Source organism: Aspergillus fumigatus, chromosome 1 (genome assembly GCF_000002655.1).
Source record: "Aspergillus fumigatus Af293 chromosome 1, whole genome shotgun sequence".
Classification (NCBI taxonomy): domain Eukaryota; kingdom Fungi; phylum Ascomycota; class Eurotiomycetes; order Eurotiales; family Aspergillaceae; genus Aspergillus; species Aspergillus fumigatus.
In genome coordinates this window covers 4,724,510-4,747,632 of record NC_007194.1, presented here as the reverse complement: position 1 = coordinate 4,747,632, position 23,123 = coordinate 4,724,510, and the positions used below count along the sequence as shown (strand labels likewise).

Sequence of the window (23,123 nt, the reverse complement as noted above, 5' to 3'; positions counted from 1 at the left end):
TGCTGACAGCTAGGGGCGTTGAGTTGACCTTGGCCATGGTATCTTTCTGCCAAAGATAAAATACACCCCCATGTAGAATCGAGTGGCAGATCAAGCCACATTGTATAGTAAATTTTCCATAAGCGAGCCTGTTTGAGTGTAAAATGTGCAGCAGCATCGGAATAGGAATTAAAGATCAAGAGATCAGGCGTGACAGATGAAAGAGGACGAACGTCAATACTGGTCAATACTCTCAATAGAGCAAATCACCATAGAAATATATGGCAAACGCAAGCAAGTCTAGACTTCTTCCCCAATACTAATAATACACATCTGTCTGTCTACTCCGTACCCCGAGCGGCGACAGTGAAAGGCGTCGCCTTCTCCGAGAGTGCAATGACCCCTTGCATAACTTAATTGGGATCAAGGAGCAGAAGTATTATCTTTTCCTTTCCTTTTCCTTTTTTCTTTCTTTTTTACCAGTTCTGGGCCGAGTTCTTGCACTTCCTCTTTCGGCTGGAACTTCCGTTCCAATCAAGCGACCTTTTTTGGCTGCTGATGTCCATGAGGCTAGAGAAAAGGCCCCACTGGTTATTCAGGCTTTTTCCACTCACACGACGCTCTCGGCACGACTTCTAGATGGCTCGGCAGTACGGAGAGTAAGAAAGTATTGGATACCTTTAAGGAGTACTCTCCCGCAGATTATGATCATTGTGGGAAAGCGGGAACAGAAAAGTCATAAATTATGATTTCATATTTAAATACCTGTATGCTACTGATATTAAACATTAAACATTGGTTATATATTCAATATTACCAGGCCGAGTCCGTGTCCATGTCCCCTCGTTCTCTTCCCCCCTCCCACCGCTGATCCCCAATTGGTGTCCTGTCCGCCTCTTATTGTACTACGGTAGTAGGTCTTCGTCGGTACCTTCATTTGGAGACCCAGCATGTCCAGTGGTCCTGGTGTTTGCCTGTTTGTCTGTGACCCTGACCTGGCCTGAACAGGACCCCAGGATCAGATAAAAACACCTGTACCATCCAAATTTCTCCGTTCCTGCCATCTGTATCTTCCCTCCTTTCTCCCCGTCGCTTCATCACTCGAGGGGGATGCGTTCGCCTTTCGCTCGTTGTTCGCTCGCTCGGAGGACGTCATTTCATCTCCAGACTTGATATCTGCCGCGTGGCTCAAATTCTGACGGCTAAAAAATAAAATAAATTGCCACTGGTGTTATATAATCCTCGTGTCTGCCGTGTTGTTCGTGACCCGTGAGGCCCTTCGATAGACGGAACCCTTGCACGCCAAAGCGAGGAAAATGTTTGACAAAAGGTTTGTTTTTTCTCTGGGATAGGAACGGGGTTTGAGATAATCCTTGAGTCTAACCACCAGCAGGACGAAGCAGAAGCCAGGAGAAGAGCTGATCGGGGAGTTTCGAAGGAAATTCTCCCAGGTCATCGCAGACCCCTTTCTCACACAACAGGCGTCAGTCGAGCACAACGATGCGAAGGTCGCAAATCACTCCATACTTCCATCACAATCATACCACCCCCGGTTCGACCATCACCATGCGAATTCGAACGTAGTCGACTTTGTCGCTCCTTCAGCCCTACAAGCCGGCCTTCTTGCTCCCACTGTTAATCAGATGTGCGCCGTAGTCCATAGTCCTGCGGGGGACCTTCACACCCCAACTGTAGAATGGAATCTGGCCAGCACGCCTTGGATATGGGATCAGATGGTCAGCGTACAACCTGACTTTCACGACCAACCACCACCACCACCACCACCACCACCACCACCACACCTACCACAACAAGAACAACAACTACATGGACACGCGGCGACGGCAACTCGAGGTGTGGCAGGTTTGCAGTCGCAATACCAGCACCATTTGTTTCAGAACATGGACCCGTTTGCGTCAAACCACTTACTACCGAGCAACGTCTCGTTCGAGGCAAACTCATACGACGATTTGTTGGACGCGGCAAGCCATCGAGATTCATTCACAGAAATGTTGGGACATGTGGCGCAGCCTCTCCTCCCAGTGGGGTCGGACGCGGTCGACCGCGCCGACTTCCCATCGAAGCCAGAGAATCCGTAAGTCCACCGCCAAGTCGACGACTACCATCGGCCCACTGCTTGCTGACTCGGTCTAATTGTCACAATGTAATAGATTCCGCTATCGTGTCACCCTCCTCGCTCCCACCGCTATCACGGATCATGCGCATGAACCACCAGTCACCTATCTCAACAAGTCCCAGTCATACTCGGTATCCATTGTCGACTCTACACCCCCGGCGCACGCCACACAATCCGTCAAATATCGCACGAGTGTGAGAATCACCTTTGAGGAAACGGCACACCGATCGAACCCGGCCCGGTGCTGGCGACTCTGGAAGGAAGCGCGAGGGGCGGTCGAGGCGCAACAACGAGGGGGGAAGATGCGAGCATTGGAGTTTGTGGACCTGCGTCTGGGATCGAAGAAGAACGCGCCGCGGATCAAAAAGGTGGACAGCGCGTCGTTTGACGGGTTCTGTGTAACCTGGACGAGCACTCCGGAAGCCGGTTCTTCCGAGTGCGTGATCAACGTCCGCTTGAACTTTTTGTCGACCGATTTCAGTCTATCCAAGGGTGTCAAGGGCGTTCCGACGAGGTTATGCGTCAAAACAGAGATGATTGGCCTCGAGGATGGCACTCCTGCGTCGGGATCTGACACCGAAGCCGAGATTTGCTACTGCAAGGTCAAGGTGTTTCGCGACCACGGAGCGGAAAGAAAGCTGTCCAACGATGTGGCGCATGTGCAGAAAGCGATTCACAAGGTTGAACGGCAAATCGCGCAGGGAGATATCGACGGCCATAATGGTCTGGGAAAGCGGAAACGGCGAAAAGGCGTGGGACACGGGCTGACCAAGAATCATGCCGTCTCGATGAGCCTCTCCCCCAGCCGTTCCAACAGCCTCACGGGCATAGACGATTTACACCGGGCTTTGTTCGAGCTGCGCAACCTCTTTTCGTCCTCCCAGCCAGTGAGTCTGCTCTCACTGCGGGGCGATGTGCTGGATGATCCGGACCAATCACCAGTTTCTCTACCTCGGGACTCGGCCACGCCTGTGTCTTTTGGACGGGACAGCGCGTCCGAGACTGATGTTGGGGTCAACTTTCATGGCGACCTGGTCGAGCTCCCACGTCGTCCTTTCGGCCGAGATGCAAGTACTGTTGAGCCTAAGATGGAATCTCCTGATCCCGGCCTCAGCGATATAAATGGTCGATCTTCACCCGAGTCGGATACCGGTGACCGGTCATCCAGCCCTAGGCATGGTAAGTTGCCAGCGCTATTTGATTTGATATATCATCTGACCACAGGCAGTGGCATGTTTCTACGTCCGAATCCAGGACAAACAGCAGCAGGAACCCTATTACCGCGCCGTATACCTCACCGAGCGCACCGCATCCGACTTTATTGACCAACTATCCAAGAAATACAACGTCCAACCAGACCGTATCCTCAGTCTCGTCCATATCAATCCGAACAGTCTACGCGTCGCCGTCGACGATGACGTCGTGGGAGCAATCCCCGAAGGACAAGACATGATCGCCCAATTTACCGAGGTTCCTGCTCCGGTTAGCAGCGACGGAGAGGGCGAGGGAGAAGGAGACAGCACCAGGTACGAGGTTCAGCTACATTTCTGATGCGTTCTATTCTGCATACCCGACAGATTTTGAGCATCAGGTTCTGGTTTTTGTGCGCACTCAAGGATTGTTGATTATATGACTTTGCCGCGGACCGCATTTGCATGACTGGTGATGATGTACGTTTTAGACCTGCATGAACATCTAGACTACGCCTACTGGATGGGTATGAAGCTATGAAGCGACGACATGAAAAGAAAGCCTAGGATATACAGTTTAATACCAAACAAGATCTGCCAGCAAGACATTTATCTGCCGTCCAAGTTGCGCCGAAAGCGTTTGAAGAAGGCTGGTATTCATTGCACGAGATACAGTGGTTCAAACCGCGTCAGGAATGGCAATATACTTTTACTAGCAGGGTTTTGCCCATCAGAATAATGAAAAGCTTGTGGTTTCAACAACCTATGATTATTCATTGAAACGGTCAAGCCAATTGCATCGCTTCAAAAAAGTACCCGACTTTCGATCCTGCCAGGCCGAACAATGAATTATCCTTACATCCATCCCTGCACAGAGCTGAGGAGTGGAGTAGGATCGGTCTACGTTTTCCTCAATGAAGGGCATCCGGCGAGAGCGGTGGATGAGACATACCAGATCGGATCAGTTCTGATTGCCTCACTCGTAGTCGTCTTCGAAAGCCTGTCGGAGATTCTTGCCATATTCTTGTCGGTCTGCAAGTTTGCGACCTGTAACATATCCAACGTTCTTTCGAAGGAAATCTGGCAGCACCAGTTCGAACTTCTGCTCAGAATTTTTGCAAATTCGAGGCTTGATATGCTTGGTAAGAATCGCAAAACTCCTGAAGGCTGATCTTCCAGTCACCAATCACAATACAACACTGTATGTCTCTTCATGGAGGAGCTATTGGAGAATATATAGGTTCAAGTATCCTGCCAGTAAAGATCTAATCACGTCGTATTAACGGCATCAAATCGGAGATACGTCCAATAAACACAGGTACTGCTCTTGACTAGTACAAGTACAAACAATCGATCCAATTGGATAATCTCATTGCAGCCATCAGTCTGTCAAGTATCGAGATGGGCGACGTTGAATATAAGATCTGCTATTGAGCCATACTTTTTGGTTTGTAAAGGTTATATATAGTAGACTATTCTAATATTTTAACATACTAAAAGTGCTTCGATCAATTTATTACTTAGCAAAATAGGTGCTTATGAATACCGCAATAGCTGATTAGAGTCAGTGCTTGATTTCCTGAGATGTTAGATAATCTTCCTCATTCACCTAAAGGCCTTAGTATAGTGAAGAATAATAGCCTATCGAACGGCTAAAGCCGTATCGCTATCGGAACTTCCCATAACAGGTAGATAGCATTCACTGTGTATTAAATTCATGCATTCACTTCCAGCAAACAAATATGTATATAATCTCCTCATACTCCCCCTTTCCTTCTAAACTCTTCCATCAACTACAGTATCTTGCAGCTAGACGGAAGGGTGTCATCAAAGCAACCTGCTGCATATACTTTGGACTACACACTACTGCAATTTATCCAATTGACATCATGGATCAGACTCTTTTGGCTATCCTGCTCCTGATACTGCTTGTTATTGCGGCAATCGCTCGTCTTAGCGCGCTGATAAGCAGGAGGTGGTAAGTCGTTACATCTATCCTTCGAAGACCATTGTATCATACCGGGACTCACATCTTATTTAAAGGCATGACTCAGATGGTTCATCTGTGTTCTCGGCCCCTCCTGACTCTGGGGCTTTCTGGCCAGAGGTTTGAACAGTGAAAGGGCGGTTGCAGATGCACTTGATCCACGCACAAAATTCGCCCACGTTTGTTGGATCGAGGAAGGATAACTACGATCAAGTGCCAACTATTTCCTCGAACATTTCGACTACTCTGTGGTAGCAAACACAGCAATCACTTGCAGCATACTACGAAAGCTTTCCGAATCACACCAGATCACCAGACCTTGACACATGTCTCTACCTACAGCACCAAGTACTACCCTGACCCACCCTGACCCACTCCAGCAGCGAGCTGCATTCAAGGAACTGGCAGAGCAGGAGCTACCTCAGAGCCAGTTGAACTACAATACCCAGAGGCCGGGCTACATCCACCAAGAACCATTCAGACAGCACTGAGGCATTTCCCTGTTGGGCACAGTTCCGTCAACGAGTTGGTCTGTAGAAGACGTCGTCCAGCCACGACTCCTTCTGTGCGGACCGGCGTCGTGAGTTGGCTCTTATCTTGCCTCCGGCTGCCAAAGCAGGGGCGGAAGACTGGCGTTTCTATCGCAGCCAAAGCCAACAATATCACTGTTGCCGAGCCTGAAACTGGTTTGGATGTCAGACGGAGGCCCAACAGGATGGATCAGAAGGAATGCTTTGGGCTGACGACAATAACACCTCCATCACAACGACTACAGTTGCGACGACTACGGGAGTGTACGGAATGGCTGAGAGATAATGCAACTGCTTTCAATGCGGATATATTATATCTAGAGTCGGCCTTCCATAAAACACTGATGCAGGCACTTGTTGGATACTGAAAGTTCTGTTCTATTTGTCTTTGTTGTGCCAAGCACCATGTTAGAAAATATCATTAATGTTAGCAGGAACAGTCCATGAGGAAACGTCCACTGTGGAAACTAGCATTAAACAAAAACTGTCTACATGCTCTGTCCAGAGAACAGTTAATGACTTTGATTCTGGGCTCGAAGTAGTGAAACACTGTGTTCATCAGTGGCGACAACCCACAATCTCGGAATTAATATTAATCGCATTAATACACAGACCAGTTGCAGGATACTTAAATGGCCGAATAATAGCTTCAATGCAACCCAAAACTAATCGCGTGGTCGTGTTCAGCCCTGCCGACCTCGGTCAATGTCCTCGCATCAAGGCAAACCAGGTAACTCGCCCCTGTTTCTCCATTCAATACCACACTGAGCAGATATCCCGCATCCTCGGCGTCGCCAGTGCCATCGGGAATGAAAATCGACTCAGAGGACGTATGGGGTGCTGTGTCACTACCCCAGTACTGGATTATTTGCGTCTCGAGGTCAACCTTTCCGATTCCATCAAAGAAGGAGGTGTGTCCTCGGTTAACGATGCAATAGTGGTATCGTGCTCTTTTAGTAGCGAATCGCGGGTTGATTGTTGGGAGTTCACCAGACTCGAATCCAAAAACTCGCTCCGCGGTGACAACTGTTCTGGTCGTTGACTCCTTGGGCAATCGGGGCAGGCGATAGCGGACGGTCATGGGTGTTTCGGACCTTCTCAATGTGAAATTCGAAGCCTCGCCATTGGGCGGCAGCAGGTCCTCGTAGTAGGTTCGATGCAGGGTGTCCATGCTGGTGGACTGCATCAAATCACAGAATTATATCCGCGGTATTCTGGTCTCCCGGTTCTTGGAAAGCATTGATTGTGTGGAAGGCGAAGAACGGTGGACTGACAAACTTGGCGACCACTCCTCAGTGGCTCTTGCGATCGACGACAAACCAGTGCGACTGGGCCGTTGGGTCAAATTTCATTGCGTCGAGCATGTTTCTTTCCCAGAGAATGGACGTCCCAAGTCCTTTGAAGTAGGCGGGCCAGACGCAGAAGATGATGTAGTCTTCTGTCATGAAGAAGGAATGGATAAAGGCTGCTTTGATTGAGAATGTGGCAATGACTTCTGTTCTGGATGTATGTGCCGAAGTGTGGTATATGCGATAGGTGCTCCTCGGGCCCAGGTGCAGGTTGTAATTGTATACGTCTCCCGTTCTATGATCGAATTGCGGATGTGCACAGTAGAGTTGTCCCTGATCACCAATTAGTTACAACCCTGCCGCGGAAGAATCACGGGGAAGTGTAGTACCTTCAGATCTGGGTGTAGCTCTTGTTGCGTGCTCGCGGCAATTGGCTCGAGGGTCTCCGGATTTGCTTGTGTGATTTGGTTTGCATCAGTAAGGCAAGTGAGCACCTTGAAATGTGAGGACGCCGGTCCGGTAGGGCCATGTTTCAGCATGCCGGGCATGTTGGCAAACACAGTGACGTTTGAATTAACCATCTGTGGATCCGACACAGAATCAGTCGGCACCAAGACAGTCTTCATCTTCTGAAAGAACGACTCGCATGGGTCTCTCTTTTGGCCGAATGTGACTTCCTTCAGGTCTCCGGTGCGGCGTGCTTTTTCCATCAACGCGTAACCTGGAATCGAGAGTTATAGAACACGCGGCAGTTGCTGCCATCCGTGGAAACTATCTTGAATCGATGCAGCAGTGCGAAACCGTCAAACCAGTGACTGCGAGCATACGACCCTGTTTTCGAGTCGACACGGTGGGTGCCGGGTCCATTGCGATACAATGTGCCTGCAAGCAGTGGTGGAAATGTTCCAGTGACTCGCAATTCGACGGGCTCACGCTGCTCTCTGTTGGTTGCCAGCTATTAGATGTCAAAACCATGCCTTATCTGAGCTTGATGCGGTCTACTTACCAGTCTCAAGTGGGTAGGTTTTGGAGTTGGTCGCTGTTATCGAGCCCATGCTGCAGATGAAATTCCCTTGATTTCTTTGACTATAACATGCTCTTTCCTTTCTCTCTTGCAATCATTTATATTCATCAAAGCGATCAGATGCTCCCATGAAGCTGCGGAGCGGGATTCCCCCGCCACCCGTCTGACAGAGATATACTGGCATCGCCCAAGTGTGAGATGACTTTGAGGCGCGACATATGCTCGAAGCCATGCTGCAGCGGCTGATCTTTTCGAGCACAGGGCCATATACAGCATCGATTCCGAAGGCTACAAAAGATGTGGATTTATCGAAATCTACTCAGTGAATGATCAAAGTGTTCTTCTCACGCAGGCATACTCTCTTTCAACAGTGCGACCTTCCTGGGCAATCTCCACAAATTTTGAGTCCAAACTGTCTGAAGGCGGGAGACCTTTCGACTTATTATTCATTCTTTCTCAGAGGCAACGTTGTACAGCCTACCCGACGGCACAGTTTCAGGGCTGAGGTCAGAACTCGTCAAGAACTTGAAACTATCTCAGCTTGGGATTGTTTTTCAAACCTTGCAAAGTATAGGAGACTGCGAGTTTATCTTCTATCAATTCTTTTGCTGCTCGCATATTGGCATTATCTCTGTGCTGTACCATGCTGTCGGCCCGTCAGACAATCTCAGGTGGCTTCTACCATTGAGTATATACCCCAGAGCGACTCTGACTGACAGATGGTCTGCTATTAATAGAATGCTACATGAAGTGCAAGGCGTTTACTACTATTCCCGTTTGAGTTCGTTGCGGGCGATACACTAGGGTTGATGTTGGGGGCCAACAAGGCTGCGACAGTCAGGCTTGGGCCCTGATGCGGTTATCATTTGGCTCATCTCAAACAGTCACCGTCACCAACTCTGTTCTTTGAAAATAGAGACAGAACGGCCGAGAATGTAATTATTAATCCAGGGGCTGTGAGCTTGGCATGGATCAGCGGATCATTTATATCGTGTCGAACATGTTGGTGTTGGTGTTGGTGTTGGTGTTGGATATCAATTACCAACAGATGAGCCACAGGAGGAGAATGAGCCTGAGTTGGAGCAATGGCTTCAAGATACAATTAAGATGTGGAAAGTATATAAATAATCCCTGAACATTGGATACATCAGCAATTAGGACACATCACTCATTCCTGGTACTAACACTACTAACACCATGATTCTATTACAACTCCTTCTCTTTCCGAGCTTGCTTTCCCATTCCCTCGCGGCCGTCCTCCCGCGACACAGTCAACGCATCCTCAACCCAACGGCCGACGACCTTACCAAGATCTTTACTTTCTCCAACGATTTCCCCGCGCCGAACAGTGGCAACCTACAGGTGCACGACCCCAACATCATCGAGGAACAAGACACGCTCTACCTATTCAGAGGAGGCCTCCACATCCCCTACTGGAAGGCTTCTAGCATCTCGGGACCATGGACAAAAGTGGGTACTGTACTGAGTAAAGCCAGCGTGATTAACAAAAAGAACAACAATCATCCCTGGGCTCCCACCGTCACCAAATACAAAGGGAGATTCTACTGCTTCTACGCCATCAGCCAGACCGGTAGCCAGGATAGCGCCATTGGATATGCCTCCACGTCGGACCTCGAAAAGGAGTGGACAGACCACGGCGCGTTGATCAACACCGGTTCCGGCGAACGTTCCCAGATCGCACCGTACAAGAACACCAACGCCATTGATCCTGCGTTCCAGGTTGACCAGAAGACCGGACAACCGTATCTCATCTACGGGAGCTACTGGGATGATATCTACAGCCTGCCGCTGCAGGTGAACCAGGACGGCACGTTGGCGATCAAGAACGAGAACAAACCCGATGCAACGCACCTGAGCTACCAGCCTGGGAACTGGCGCCCGCAGGAGGGAGCGTACATGTCGTACCACGAGCCGTATTACTATCTCTGGTTCAGCCAGGGGATCTGTTGCCAGATGGTTCAGAAAGGGTTTCCGCTCAAAGGGGAGGAGTAAGTGGGTTTGTGACATTTGACTTCCCGCGGGACTGACGCGCCCTTCAGATATCGGATTCGCGTCGGTCGGTCGAAGAGCATTACCGGTCCGTTTGTGGATAGGTCCGGCAAGAAGCTTCTCGAGGGACATGGAGAGACGGTTTACGGGTCGAACAACGGGAATGTCTACGCCCCGGGTGGTGAGGGTGTATTGCCGGGCAATGGCAAGCGAGGTGATATCCTCTACTATCACTTTTGTGAGTCTTTTCCGATCCCGATGGGCCTCAGTGGCTGACTGTCCGCTAGTCAACGGGTCTATCGGCTTCAAGGAAAGTGTAAGTACATCGTTCTTCAAGCTTGGGCTAGGCTGATAGGTTCGAAGGATACCCAGCTGGGCTGGCATTATCTCGAGTACAAGGATGGATGGCCTGTCGTCAAGTGAGTCTTCTTCCTGAAAATGAATGACTTAGCTGACTAGATCAGGACCCCAGATCCTCCGGTTCCAGTGCAGGAACCAGTCAAATTTGTTCTTCCTTCTGTCACATATATGGTCAAGATGGGTAAGAGCTCATAGACTGCAGACTTTTTAGTTTGCCGATTGCTTTGATATGTGATACTCCCGATGTTATGTGTATAGTTCTGTGTGTTCTCTATGTTCCAGCGACCAAGTTAATGTATGGTCTCGAACCTTGAAGAGGGATACAGCAGAATAATTGTTCTGATGCTCTTCTCTGCAATCCAGCCGCGTATCCCTAATCTGGTCAGAATATTAAGCTTCGGACAGCTGTTGTTGCCTCTCGCAGATAACATGAATTGTCAATATCCTATATCATATGCATTAAGGGGTATATGTCCACAATCCAATACCCTGCATGCAAGGAGGATAGCAGGGAGGTTTCTGTCAATACTGCAATACGATTTTGATAAGCTTGGGTTGGATATATTATACCTTGAAATACCCCGTGAGTCAGAAGCACCAGGGAGAAAACTGAAAGCAACCAAGTCTGCAATCGTCTCGGCCACAGTTGCAGGACTGGCTGTCCTACAACTACTGCAGCGTGGTTGAAACCCACTGCCGGCGGTGCTATCCTTGATCCGGTCGGGATAACGCCATCAACAGTATGACACCGTCCGTGATTTCTAGATGTGCTGCGCGTGCCGAACCGCGGAAGATTGGACAATCAGTATGTTCTAGTATCGCGTTCATCATCATCCCACCGCGACGTACACTGGAACGTCTACAGAGTTACCGGGGACCTGCTTCCCGGGAACTTATCGCCGTGGACGGTATGGCGCACGTTTCCAAGAGCAGCAAGCAGGAATGGTGCACACCATTCTACTCGAGCTCCATACAAGTGGTTGCAAGAGCGGGACATAGTGTTGCTTTTGGGAGGGCCAGTAACCTTGTAGAAAAGGGGTGACTCGTCCTGGAGTAGAGTTTGGATATCTTGATGGCTGGAGATATTATGGGGGATAGCGGTCGGCAAGTACGGGACGGGAAGCCGAGAGAGGAGGCGTCTGATGTCGTTAGAAGTACCTAAATGAAGTGAAAAAAGGTCAGTGAGGGACATGCCCTGTAAGCATAAAGGGGCTCGTGGCCGTGAACTCGCCGCTTCAGCCCGACTGCCAGTTCATCGACATAGGGATCCTTACCGGGATCCGTTCTTGAAAGGAAAGCATCAAAATTTCATGCCCTCCGGATTGAGGAGCAAGGAGTACTCTTTAGACAGAACCTGATTACCCCACGTGGACCGAAGCGGTTTGGTTGGAGATGCACGAACGAGTTCATAGCTCCGGGAGACGTCCATTGGAAGCACGTGGCGAGACACACATGGACAATATGATAGGTAGCAATCATGCGCAAAGCATCTCCATGATTCCCCAAGTCGGCTACAGGATTAGACAATATGCCCCCGCCCACCCGACTGCATCCGAAATTGACCGATCGATCAAGAGGTGTGAAGGATGCATGCACCCGAACCTGGACAAACAGGAACTGAGCTCGAGACCCCCATCCAGATTTCAACGAAAGTAGGTGATCCACGCTGTCGGTGCCAGAAGAATTGTAGACAGGGTGAATGTTAAATGAATTCATTTCGGCCGCCGCAAACAAACTGGAGACGGACGGGCCGACTTGCCGGAGCTAGGTCCAATCGATGTCTGCGCTTACGCTGTGTTGGGACTTTGGCGAACGAACGGGTTAATGGGGAATCTTACACAGGAGATTACAGTGCATATGCCATTGGAATGATCTCTAGTCGTCGGTTGGTGCTTCGAAGAGAGTGCTGGTCGTAAGTTCAGGAAGATTCGCCATTCAGTGGCCACAGACCCGGTTTGCTAGATGTGGAAAATGGAAACCTGGACGGGCTGTTCCCCAGTCACAGGAGGAGTGCCTGTCTCCTGTCACACTGACCTCGACGAGGCTTACTCGTGCATCTGCGGCGCTTTGAGCTCAATCAACGCGGCCAAATGGCAGAGTGTTGGGCAGTCAACGAAGCTAGTCTAATAGGCCATGGGTGTGATGCATTTTTTGGCCTTGGATAAGTGAGACAACCGTTAAGAAACGAGAACTCAAGATTAATTGTCGGTAGTTATTACTATTTTCGGGCAAAGGAGGTCAGTTCTGTGCCAGCAAGATCTGTTCGTTCGTTTCCAGCTATCGTAGGCCAAGAGAAGCTTGGGAACTGCAAAGCAAAAATTTGAGCGTTTACAGCTTGTGAAAAGATGACCATATGATGAGTTGACTTGCTGATGGGCCAGTGCTGATAGCCTCGGCTACCTGCAAGACACAAATCAGTCGCCCGTCAACAGACTCTTCATCATGGTCAAGTCTCCTCTGGCCACCCGTGTAATGTGACCATTCCTGTTTCGGCGTGGGGAGGATATATTGGTCATGGTTCGCAAGTCATACGCGTGGTGGATCCAGTAGAGCTTGATAATGATCAAGTTGGTTGGTTGTCTGGAGTAGATTACTGGTATTTCCAGCTTGATCCATGATTTCTGATGGATATCTCCACTCTTACCACAGGAGCACGTCAAATTCAGGCTCGGGATAGGTTAAGCGTCGGGTAGAGGCAGATTCCGAGGTATCCATCATTGGCTCTGTCAACCATTTGGCAGACTACGGAGTACAGAGTACTGCTTAACCCAAAGCTAGTCTACCCCATAAATCTTGAGAGCTGTAGATGATCCACAGCCGTCTGGTAAGCGAGAGCTCGTGCCAAGGGGACCCGTTACTGTTAGAGTGCCTAGGCTCCGGAGCCTATCCGTTTGGGGAGCGGAGGGCGACGCAGCCGACCGAATAAGGAATCACAACAGTAACATGTGGTCTGGTTGCTATTGGTGGCATATCGTAGCTACAGCCATTTCATCCTTTTTTTCCTTTCTTCGAAATGAAGGAGCTGCAGCCAGGGAGGTCCGTGCTTCAACTAGGGAGGTCAGCAGTGTGAATCCAACCGGAACGCTATTTCACCCAAATCGAGTGTACCTGGGAGACTTGACAGCTGTTGACAGAGAGAAATCATGGTCCTCCGTTGAAATGGGTCCAGTCATGCTTCAGCTGCTACTGATCTAAATGTCTTGCCATCGTTCCCAGGGCCAAATATAGAGAGACTCTTGTGGTGTTATGATCCACCCCTCTGATTGGTGCAACCAGATCTCAGCTTAGGCTTAGTGGCGAGAGAGTCCTGATGAGCCAATCAGATGCTGCGATGGCGATGATTTTCATCCTTGTGGAATGCGACACGGAGCAAGTTCCGCCTCGAGCCTTGACTGATACAGTCTAGTGCCCTCCGTTGCCCTTGCATGTCCTCTTCACGACGGACTTCGGCTAGCCCAGACCCAATCTGAGACTTTTGAAACTATGAGTATCCCTTGGCTCTACTGAAGGAGTGGCACGATTGCCTTTCAATGTCAGACCCTCCTTACCCCTTGTGGATAGGGGCCCTTCTCCCTTCCCCACCAACTAGAATCTATTCTACAGCGTTGGGCTCTGGAAGTCTGGGGTCATCCCCAGTTTGACACGCAGTGAAAGACGGGAACGCGGGCGTGTCTCCCGAACAGAAACGACTAGTCTCCAGATTTCCGGCCCCGTTTGACTCGCTTTTTCATCACTTTCCAAAGTATGTGTCTCTCAGTTTAGAGGTCAGAATCAACGTGTGTGCTCTCTTCCCCGTACCAACCACAGCGTCGGTACCAAAGCATCGGCCTCGCCCCATGTGCGTGACATCCCAGATCGGAAAAGGTATAACCAGGAGGATTATAAGAACCTCATGCTGTCCCAACCGTCCTAGTCATTCACGGATCCTTCTTCGTCTACCTACTGATCCCTCCAATTGAATCAGCAATCTGGTCGACTTGATCCCATTCTCAGAGGATAAAGCACCGACAACATGTCATCGACTGATGAGAAGCACGGCATCTCGGTAGAGCATGGCTCACCTGGCTCCGATACCGACAACAAGCCTGCCGGGCTTGTTGGTCAAGGCGAGGCGGCCAAGGTCGGAGGTGCGAAGACAAGGAAGGTTTTCAACGTTAGTTACCTCCGCAGTCGGCCATCAACACGCATCTTGAACGACATGTGTTGACAAGAAGAGTCAAATAGGCCGAGTTGTATGCCGCCATCAACGAAACCCCTATCCCCAGATGGAGCAAGGAGTCGATCCACTTGTACTGTGCGTGTAGACTGCATTGCCGCTGATATGGATACAAGGCTGACAACGGCTAGTCTGCATCTTCGTCGCCTTCTGCTGTGCTTGTGCCAACGGTTACGATGGTGCGTGAATCTGGAACTTTCGTTATGAACACAACCCTAATGCAAGGATAGGTTCGCTTATGGGGGCCATTCTCGCCATGAAACACTATCAGAATACCTTCCACACCGGTTTGGCGGGCCCCAAGGTCTCCCTAGTGACCTCCCTCTATACTGTGTAAGTCTTCTTGCGAACGCAGTGTTTGCGAGGCTCTATCTCATGTATTTCTATTTCCAGTGGTTCCATCGCCGCGACCCCCTTTAGTGCCGTTATTTCCGACAGGCTCGGTCGCCGCAAGTGTATGTTCGTAGGCGCCTGGATCATTATCGCGGGTTCCATCATTATCGCGACTGCGAACCATCTCCCCCAGTTCTACGTCGGCCGCGTGGTTCTTGGTTTCGGTATCCAGGTGATGGTCGTGTCTGCCCCCGCGTATGCTGTTGAGATTGCTCCTCCCCACTGGCGTGGGCGTGCCGTCGGTAAGTCACCTCACAACTTTAAAAATGTGCCAGCAATTGCTGAACTGGGTAGGTTTCTACAACTGCGGCTGGTTCGGTGGTTCTATCCCCGCTGCGGCTGTCACCTACGGCTGCAACAACATCGACAACGACTACTCGTGGCGTATTCCTTTCATCCTGCAGTGCTTTGCCTGTATTATTGTCGTCTGTTCCATCTGGTTCATTCCCGAGTCCCCCCGTTGGCAGATCGCCCATGGCCAGGAGGAGAAGGCCATCGCTTTCCTGACCAAGTACCACGGTAATGGCAACCGGAATGCCCGCCTCGTCCTCCTGGAGGTCGAGGAAATGAGAGAGGGTATTCGTTTGGATGGTATCGACAAGAGATGGTGGGATTGTGAGTACTTTCCATCCGACAAACCCTTCATTTGCAGGAGCTGATTGATCGGCTAGACCGCCCATTCTTCTTCACCCACAGCGGTCGCTGGCGTTTCCTCCAGGTCATGATGATCTCCGTCTTCGGTCAGTGGTCTGGTAACGGTCTGGGTTACTTTAACGCCACCATCTACAACACCCTGGGCTACACCTCCAGCTCCATGCAGCTGCTGATGAACTTGGTCAACTCCATCGTTTCGGCCATCGGGGCTCTGTCCGCCGTCGCCCTTACCGATCGCATGCCCCGTCGGAAGGTTTTGGTCTGGGGTACTTTTGGTACGTTCTTCTCCCATTCCCCTCCCCGAATCGCCGCTGACTCTTTAGCTTGTGCCATCACCATGGCCGTCAACGCCGGTGTCTCCGAGCCCCTGATCAAGCAGACTGCCACCGGTAACATCAACAAAACCTACGGCCAAACAGCCGTCGCCTTCTACTACCTCTTCAACTTCGTCTTCTCCTTCACCTATACCCCCCTGCAGGGCGTCATTCCGGCCGAGGCCCTCGAAACCACCACCCGTGCCAAGGGTCTCGCCCTCTCCGGCTTCATGGTCAGCTGCATCAGTTTCGTCAGCCAGTACGCCAGCCCGATCGGTCTACAGAACATCTCCACCCACTACTTTTGGATCTTCGTCGGCTGGGACTTGTTCGAGTCTCTCTGCTGGTATCTGTTTGGGTATGTGCTCTTTCCCGTCTTCCGAGGAGCTATTCTGACTCGAATAGTGTCGAATCCCAGGGTCGTACGCTGGAGGAACTCGAGTGGGTTTACCAGCAGCCCAAGCCCGTCAAGGCCTCGCTCCAGGTCGACAAGGTTGTTGTCCAGCCCGATGGACACGTCGTCGAGAAGATCACCGACGAGGCTTAATTGTCCCGTGGGTTTATCTCTGGTAAATGGGAGGTGACTGTGCCTATTGCATTTTTGATGAAACGATTCGACTAGGTTCTCGTCTGATGATTTCACGACACGGTCACTGTATACTACGATTCGTGGCTTTCTGAATATATACGTTTTAATTTGGAACTGGCCTCTCTGACTTTGCATTCCCTTTGATGTCCAATTGGCAACTTGCAACATACTTAGGTGCTCACGGAGAAGCGTACGAAAGTACAAACAACCTGATGACACTTTAATTCACTTCCCTTGGAAATAGCAAACTCAGTAGATGTAGAATTGGAGGACAGATCTTCCCATTTACGCCTTGCCTTGATTGATACGGCATGGATTACTAGGAGTGCCTGCCCCGGCTTGAGACATATCATACTGCCTGAAACGGGAAGGAGAGCGTTCTTTCGTAGCTGGTGGCCCAATCGCCCTCGAAGTTTCCTTAACTCTTTCTTACCTTCAATTTCGTCTCCCTTGAACTCACGGTTTACCGTGGAGATCCGGTTCAAGGAAAACTTTTTCCCTTCACTGGTGTTAAAATCCAATCTCTGAATAGGTCTTCCCATCAAGCGTCCTACTTGTTCGCTCTACCTCCGTGAGAGCCTTGCTTCTCCCTTTCCCGTCGCTCCCGTCGCTGTTATTAACACATTCGCTTACCCATATCCATAACACTCGCTTTTTTATACGTTTAGGATTACTGATTTGTCTCATTTTTAAACATGAGGGCTCTAGTTGAATTCGAGTATGATTGAACCGTCCCGGTGCTCTTCGTAGCCTGGTTCGTTTTCAAGGCTTTGGGGGTTGTCCTCAACCCGGTTGCTGACGAGGTTGGCAACCGGTTGAGATCCTTTGTCAGAAATTGGCAGCGCCCCGTCTTCATTGGATTGCTCCTTCGAATCTTGAGTGCTAAGCGATTAATCCTTATGATCTTTGGCGAAGGCCTCCGCTAATCACAAGCAGGTTGAAGACAGCCTTGACGTGGCCATGGAAAGGGATGCAGGCAATCCTCCAATGACCAGGATGCTGTTTTCATGAAGTTGCAGACAACAGGGTATTTACGTTATGGTGACTGAAATTAGCTTGCCGATGCATTCATTGAGAGGCGATACACTCATCATTCACCTTTCATCCCAGTCATAAAATAATGGAAGTCCCTTTGGGGTTAGCAGATGAAGCAAGTTGATGTTGTCATATTCATTATATAATAAACTGCCTATGCCCCCCCAATCAGCCATCCGGCCATCCCTCTCGGGACGGGCCGCTGATAACAACCCTCCTCCACCCGGACGGCGTAGATTCCGTGGCCAACATTTAGACACGGTTAGGTAGTAATGGCAACATCGCATGGGTAAGATGTGGCAGCACTGATCGAGTTGGACATATATCCCATCAAATTCTTTCAACAAGCCATTTTCGATTCGATAACCAATGAAAGCATCGTGGACGAGAGCATGAACCTAGCCAGAGCAAAGACGGTATTAATGACCACCTAGGACCGGAGGGATTCTCCGTATCATCATACTCTCTAGACCTTTTCGAGGAGGAACATTGCGACGGCGATAGTGGAGTGGCATCGACGACAACGGACGAGCGCACAGGGCTACATGTCTTGTGTCTGGGCTGGGTTTATTCTGTCTGCGTGTCGCTAGTATCTATTGTTGGCTTGCTAGACCATGGTAGGAATATTGGGCGATATTCCGCACTTGTTCACTGCCCTATAAGCTTAGCAGTTCATTAAGATACTCAAATCAATTCAGCAAAAGCAAAGCACTTGTTGACTGTTAATCTCGACGGTGCCCGCTCATAGACGGACCGACTAGCAATTACGCCATTTTGATAGAAATTAACATGAGTATAGAACGAATATGAACACGTAGAACAATAAAACTGCAGTTTCAACAGGAGCTGAATGATAACTCGCAAGCCTAGGAGCAATCTCGAAAGCTCTGCAGACAACGTGTGGAAGACATAGACAATACGGAAGCAATGTCGCTGGTCACAATATAATTCAGACTCATGCCACATTTCATATAATGTGGCATGTCCATTTGTAGAGCCGAGTCACTCAGATCTCCCCAAAGGTTACCTTCTTAGGCCGTGACCGGCAGTGCAGCCCTTCCCTGTTAATCGGCCGAGGTATCCTCGATGTCCGATTCGTCATGTAGACCGATTTCAAGATAGAGGCCCTGGGACGACCTATGTTCATTTGCTGTTTTCCTTGCGCTGAGGGATTGGAGAATGCTGCAGCCGTCGAGTTAGAAGTCACCGAGCCTTGGATACGGCTGGAAAGCGCACGCCTCTTCTTTCTAGGCCTCCAACGGCTGATGCGATGCATAGAGCCCTCAGTCGTCGAGGACGGAGCATTTGTGATTTCACTGGCAGTCTGGCCGTTATTCGCATAGTGATAACGATAGAAGTAGGAGTAGTATTAACAGTAGTAGACTATGCATGGATCTGTCACAGGCGGAGGCTTTGGGGCTTCACTGTCGGCCTGACAGACATTTGGAGATGGACTCAAATAGCCTGTGCCAGACTCAAAGCTCTCAGTTTTCAAGATCGGGCGATTTGTGACATTGCTGTCTGTCTGGCCCGGATTTCGATGTTGACAATGTTGACATCGGCACGTCCATCTTCCAGAGACCCTATGAACATGAGTTACTTGTCATCACAGTAATATATATTTGATATGCTTCTCATAAACTTCTACATACCTTTTTGCATTGATTAGGATGTATATTAGACAGCCTAGCAGGCCTCCAGGTATAACACATAATATTGTCAAGATTGTCTCCATGGTGTTAACGGATGAGGTCGTTCCAGTTGGGAGTGATTTGTGACCTCTCTCGACACAGCTGAAGAAGAAAACGTATCGAAGAAAGGTATAGTTTGTAGATGAACTCAATCCTCAGCGACAAAGACTAGATGGCTTGGCTGGTTGAGTGACGTGGAGGGAGGTACACAAAATAGGGTATATGTTGCAAATGGTCTACAACAAATCATGACGTCTTCCGCTTCCCTCTCAGCCATTGATCAGAACCAAAATAAGTAGCTCTAGGTGGATTTGGAACGTCAGGCGTGTTTTTGTGGTTCAGTTGTTCTGCAACTGTTTTCAAATTTCCTCTTCTCTTTGGCTGCTGTCGTCGTCGAGGACTATTTTTATACCAAACATATGACAGAACTATACCAGCAACCAGTAGATATCCAATACTCATACTATATGGATATCAAATGCTTATTTAGTAAAGACGTCAGGAATAATAGAGGAACTTACACCAAGTGGATTCGCTGATTTGGCGCCTTATGTCTTATACCTCAGGCCATACAGCGCCCAACGGGGGCTCGTTAGAATAGGAATTGCAGTTTGGAAACTTGATGGACCTTTTGATGGTGACCACAGTGGAGGTCCCGGAGGACCTGGCGGGCCTTGAGGGCCTTGTGGACCCGGGGCGCCCGATACACGAGTAGGTGTGCAATTAGGGCACGTTCCACTGTAATAGGCATAGATAGGTCAGTGACTATTCCAGTTCTTCACAGACACATATCAGAACTAACCACAGGTAGTGGACAATGTGGCCACCACTGGCGACCAGAATATGGAGCATATGAAGATCACTAGACTAAAAGGTGTCCGGACGCTAGTTCTATCAGCCTAGGGTCTTATATTCTTAACCACCCCCCCCCTCCCCCTTCCCCCAGGTATGGCGTTGTACCAGTGTGTAGCGATGCGTAGCGGTATACCAGTATACCTGAACCTTCGCATACCAGAACTCCAAGCTGTCTGGGTTCGTTCAGGCACTAATCAAGCAGTACTCTGTAAAGGCTATTTCAAATGCACGGCCTTTCACTTGTCCCCATGCGCGCGCTTTATATGCTCTAGCGCTCCTGCGCTCCATATATTCAGAAAAGACTGTGCCATCTCGCAATTGAACCTGGGGTCTCAGGGGTTGCAGGGACATCTAATCATGTACCATGTCTGCTGCGGTAGAAGCATAGGGCTCATAACCGTCAAAATATAATACCACTTGACTAAGAAGGTGTCGGGACGTTAGTCCTCTCAGGCTAGGGTCTTGTATTTATTAACAGAAGATCACAACGATGATCCTAGTAGCATCAAAGCCGACCTCTCCTTTTATTCCGCAAATTTCGACCCAACTCGTTCCCATCTTTGTCCCTGGCCGTTGGTGGAAAAGGCTAAGACGTGTTTGAGTGATCGTAGAGGCACGGTACGACTGGTCTCTGACGTGAGAGGATAAGCGGATGGCAGAATGTGAGGGCAGATTAGGACGGAGGAGTTGTTTACAGGAGGAAGCTCAAGTACGAAAATCTATAATGATACAAGTAATAGCCCCTTACTATTCACTGGACTATCAGGAAATCATTCACTAACCTGTTTTTATAAATGATCCTTTGAGAAAGATGAAGATGATGCCACAGATATTCACTTCTTCTACTGACTCTGATATGCAGATAGAATGCATGGTTTGAGCATTTCATTGACCCAGTGGTCATTCTACGGCTGCCCCACAACGCCTTCAGGGCATTACAGAGGAAATGGACAGTACTCGCAAAGAGCTAGAACTGGATCCATTGAGACTACCGAGTCAGCCTCGTAAGTTGAGGGTCCAAACACCCAGCAACAGTGACCATATTCCATACTGATAGTAGGTCACTCGCCCAAAATATGTTTTTCTCCCCGCATCTATTGGCTTTCGCTGCTAAAATATCCCAACAGAGCCTCTCCTCATTATTCTCAACATGAATTCTCACTGACCATGGAAGAGAAGAGGCTCAGATCCAAACCTAAGCGACTATGAAATCCGAAGTCGACATTTTGGAAAAGCTCAGCCCCAGAGTGGCTGGTGATCGGGCAGTGCGGCTGTGCAGCCCGAGGCATTCTTTGGTACAGGTAAACCAAGTCTTGTTTAAAAGGTCACGATCCGATCTATTCGGTTGCACTATTCAGAAATGCTGAGAAGATTCAAAGCGTTTGTCTTGTCAACCTTACGATTTCTCTGGTGCCCTGAATCTCCTTCTCACCCACAAATGGCGGCGCTACGGGACGTCATCGCGCGGGGGGAATTTCCAACTTTGTCAAACACCGAGGCCATTCATCTTTTCGCATCTTCATTCCCAACAGAGCTCTCTCATCTCCGAAATGCCAGTGCCACAGTTGAATCCGGATCCAGCACGCCTCCGGGCTGCTTGGAGGGGAAAACACCGTCGGCGGTGATCTACGGCGCAGATTTCGCAGAGGTCAACCGCACACTGGTCAGCATGCTGGCACTCAAGTGGACTCTGGCAGACGACTACGAGTCTTTCACACGCGGTCAATCAGAAGGGAAATTAACACTGGAGACGTTCAAGCGCATGCGGGAGGTGATCATCCGGAACTTGCACGACCCAGGAGACATCTACGCGTTACTGGTAGCGATCCTCATCGACGACATCGGCAAAGACTCTGCCCTAGCCACAACCGCTGAGGCTGAAGCTGAAGCAAACCATTCCGAGCTAGTCTATCATGCTGCGCAAGGAGATCGCATCCCGGCGCTGGCTGGTGTCCCCAACCGCGGCAGGGAAGCGATCATGCGGAGCCTGCAGATCGGAAGCAAGCTGAATCTCTCGCAGCTGGTGCAGGGTGAGTGCGCGCCAGCGAGCCTCTCGGTGCTACGGTCGATAGACAAGGGCGGATGCGGCTTTGAGATGCGAGCGATAGTGACGCTGCTCGATGTCGCTGGCGCAGGTGCCCACCGCGATGCGAGGGGTTGCGCACTTATGACCGAGTCAGTCTGTCGGGCTTATCTGCGCACTATTGAAGTCGTTGGAGAGTTTATTCGAGGAAATATTCCCACTGAGCGCGCATGCTACGACCGAATTCTGACGGATCGGGCGGAACTTCTACACAAGAAGGGATTTGCCTTGCTTTCTGTTGAGAATGCTGAGGAACGAACGCTACTCCGGCTGCTCTGCATGGGCCGAGGCGATAGTCTAGAGTCAGCTGAGATGTTCCAGGCGGCTTTTCAGATCCTACCAGAGCCTACCAGACGCCGCCTGGTCGATGGGCTCAGTGTAGCTGGCATTGGCGATGGGGTGGCGATTGTTCCCTACTATGCTCCCGGTCTGCTGGCCGAGGTCCTGCGAAGTGTTTACCACAAAGAGCGCAGTAGTATCGTTGCTGCACTGTCTGCATTCCTGCGGTTTCTGGCGCGTGTGTTTGACGGTCCACGACCTAATACAGACGGAATTCAAGAACGCGACCTGTCGTTTGTTCAGGATGTGATCAAAAGTGACAGATTCGGTGACGACCCGTCTATCCTGGATACCGTCAGGCTGCCTTGGATAGACTTGAGTGATACTATCGATCCACGCTTATGACTTAATGACACTGTACGATTACGATAAGTCACGATGACGGCATGCAGAGGACCATAGGTTATGATGTATCTGATAGAAACAATATGATGATCATGAAGTGTAC

General features: G+C 49.9%; 5 protein-coding genes across 5 annotated transcripts; 4 read left to right on the top strand and 1 right to left on the bottom strand.

Annotated features, from left to right (window-relative positions):
* Window positions 1-620: 620 nt before the first annotated feature.
* Window positions 621-4,803, top strand: AFUA_1G17350 (putative CP2 transcription factor). The gene is made up of 4 exons (XM_748009.2): window positions 621-1,309; window positions 1,373-2,074; window positions 2,151-3,295; window positions 3,345-4,803. The coding sequence occupies exons 1-4, from the start codon at window positions 1,296-1,298 to the stop codon at window positions 3,665-3,667; spliced, it is 2,184 nt and encodes a 727-aa protein (XP_753102.2). The 5' UTR covers window positions 621-1,295; the 3' UTR covers window positions 3,668-4,803.
* Window positions 4,804-4,963: 160 nt separating this feature from the next.
* On the bottom strand, window positions 4,964-7,979 carry AFUA_1G17340 (putative dioxygenase; the record flags this gene model as incomplete). Its single annotated transcript, XM_748008.2, has 5 exons — window positions 4,964-5,267; window positions 5,337-7,003; window positions 7,137-7,445; window positions 7,502-7,789; window positions 7,914-7,979. The coding sequence occupies 4 exons, from the start codon at window positions 7,977-7,979 to the stop codon at window positions 6,473-6,475; spliced, it is 1,194 nt and encodes a 397-aa protein (XP_753101.1). The 3' UTR covers window positions 4,964-5,267; window positions 5,337-6,472.
* A 1,140-nt stretch (window positions 7,980-9,119) lies between these two features.
* On the top strand, window positions 9,120-10,422 carry AFUA_1G17320 (putative endo-arabinanase; the record flags this gene model as incomplete). Its single annotated transcript, XM_748007.2, has 2 exons — window positions 9,120-10,145; window positions 10,197-10,422. The coding sequence occupies exons 1-2, from the start codon at window positions 9,334-9,336 to the stop codon at window positions 10,420-10,422; spliced, it is 1,038 nt and encodes a 345-aa protein (XP_753100.1). The 5' UTR covers window positions 9,120-9,333.
* Window positions 10,423-13,894: 3,472 nt separating this feature from the next.
* Window positions 13,895-16,941, top strand: AFUA_1G17310 (uncharacterized protein). The gene is made up of 10 exons (XM_077804013.1): window positions 13,895-14,370; window positions 14,471-14,659; window positions 14,731-14,800; window positions 14,854-14,901; window positions 14,953-15,055; window positions 15,116-15,357; window positions 15,410-15,730; window positions 15,787-16,044; window positions 16,093-16,441; window positions 16,489-16,941. The coding sequence occupies exons 2-10, from the start codon at window positions 14,519-14,521 to the stop codon at window positions 16,628-16,630; spliced, it is 1,674 nt and encodes a 557-aa protein (XP_077660180.1). The 5' UTR covers window positions 13,895-14,370; window positions 14,471-14,518; the 3' UTR covers window positions 16,631-16,941.
* A 4,672-nt stretch (window positions 16,942-21,613) lies between these two features.
* AFUA_1G17290 (uncharacterized protein) lies at window positions 21,614-23,020 on the top strand (the record flags this gene model as incomplete). The annotated part of the gene is made up of 1 exon (XM_748004.1): window positions 21,614-23,020. One exon carries the CDS (start codon window positions 21,614-21,616, stop codon window positions 23,018-23,020), a length of 1,407 nt encoding a protein of 468 aa, XP_753097.1.
* Window positions 23,021-23,123: the final 103 nt, after the last annotated feature.

Bases quoted from the DNA above. Each gene is read 5' to 3' on its own strand.
- AFUA_1G17350 (XM_748009.2), top strand. The intron at 2,075-2,150 runs GTAAGTCCACCG...ACAATGTAATAG, and splicing joins CCATCGAAGCCAGAGAATCC to ATTCCGCTATCGTGTCACCC. The intron at 3,296-3,344 runs GTAAGTTGCCAG...GACCACAGGCAG, and splicing joins GTCATCCAGCCCTAGGCATG to TGGCATGTTTCTACGTCCGA.
- AFUA_1G17310 (XM_077804013.1), top strand. From the start codon at position 14,519: ATGTCATCGACTGATGAGAAGCACGGCATCTCGGTAGAGCATGGCTCA. The intron at 14,660-14,730 runs GTTAGTTACCTC...AGAGTCAAATAG, and splicing joins AGACAAGGAAGGTTTTCAAC to GCCGAGTTGTATGCCGCCAT. The intron at 14,902-14,952 runs GTGCGTGAATCT...ATGCAAGGATAG, and splicing joins TTGTGCCAACGGTTACGATG to GTTCGCTTATGGGGGCCATT.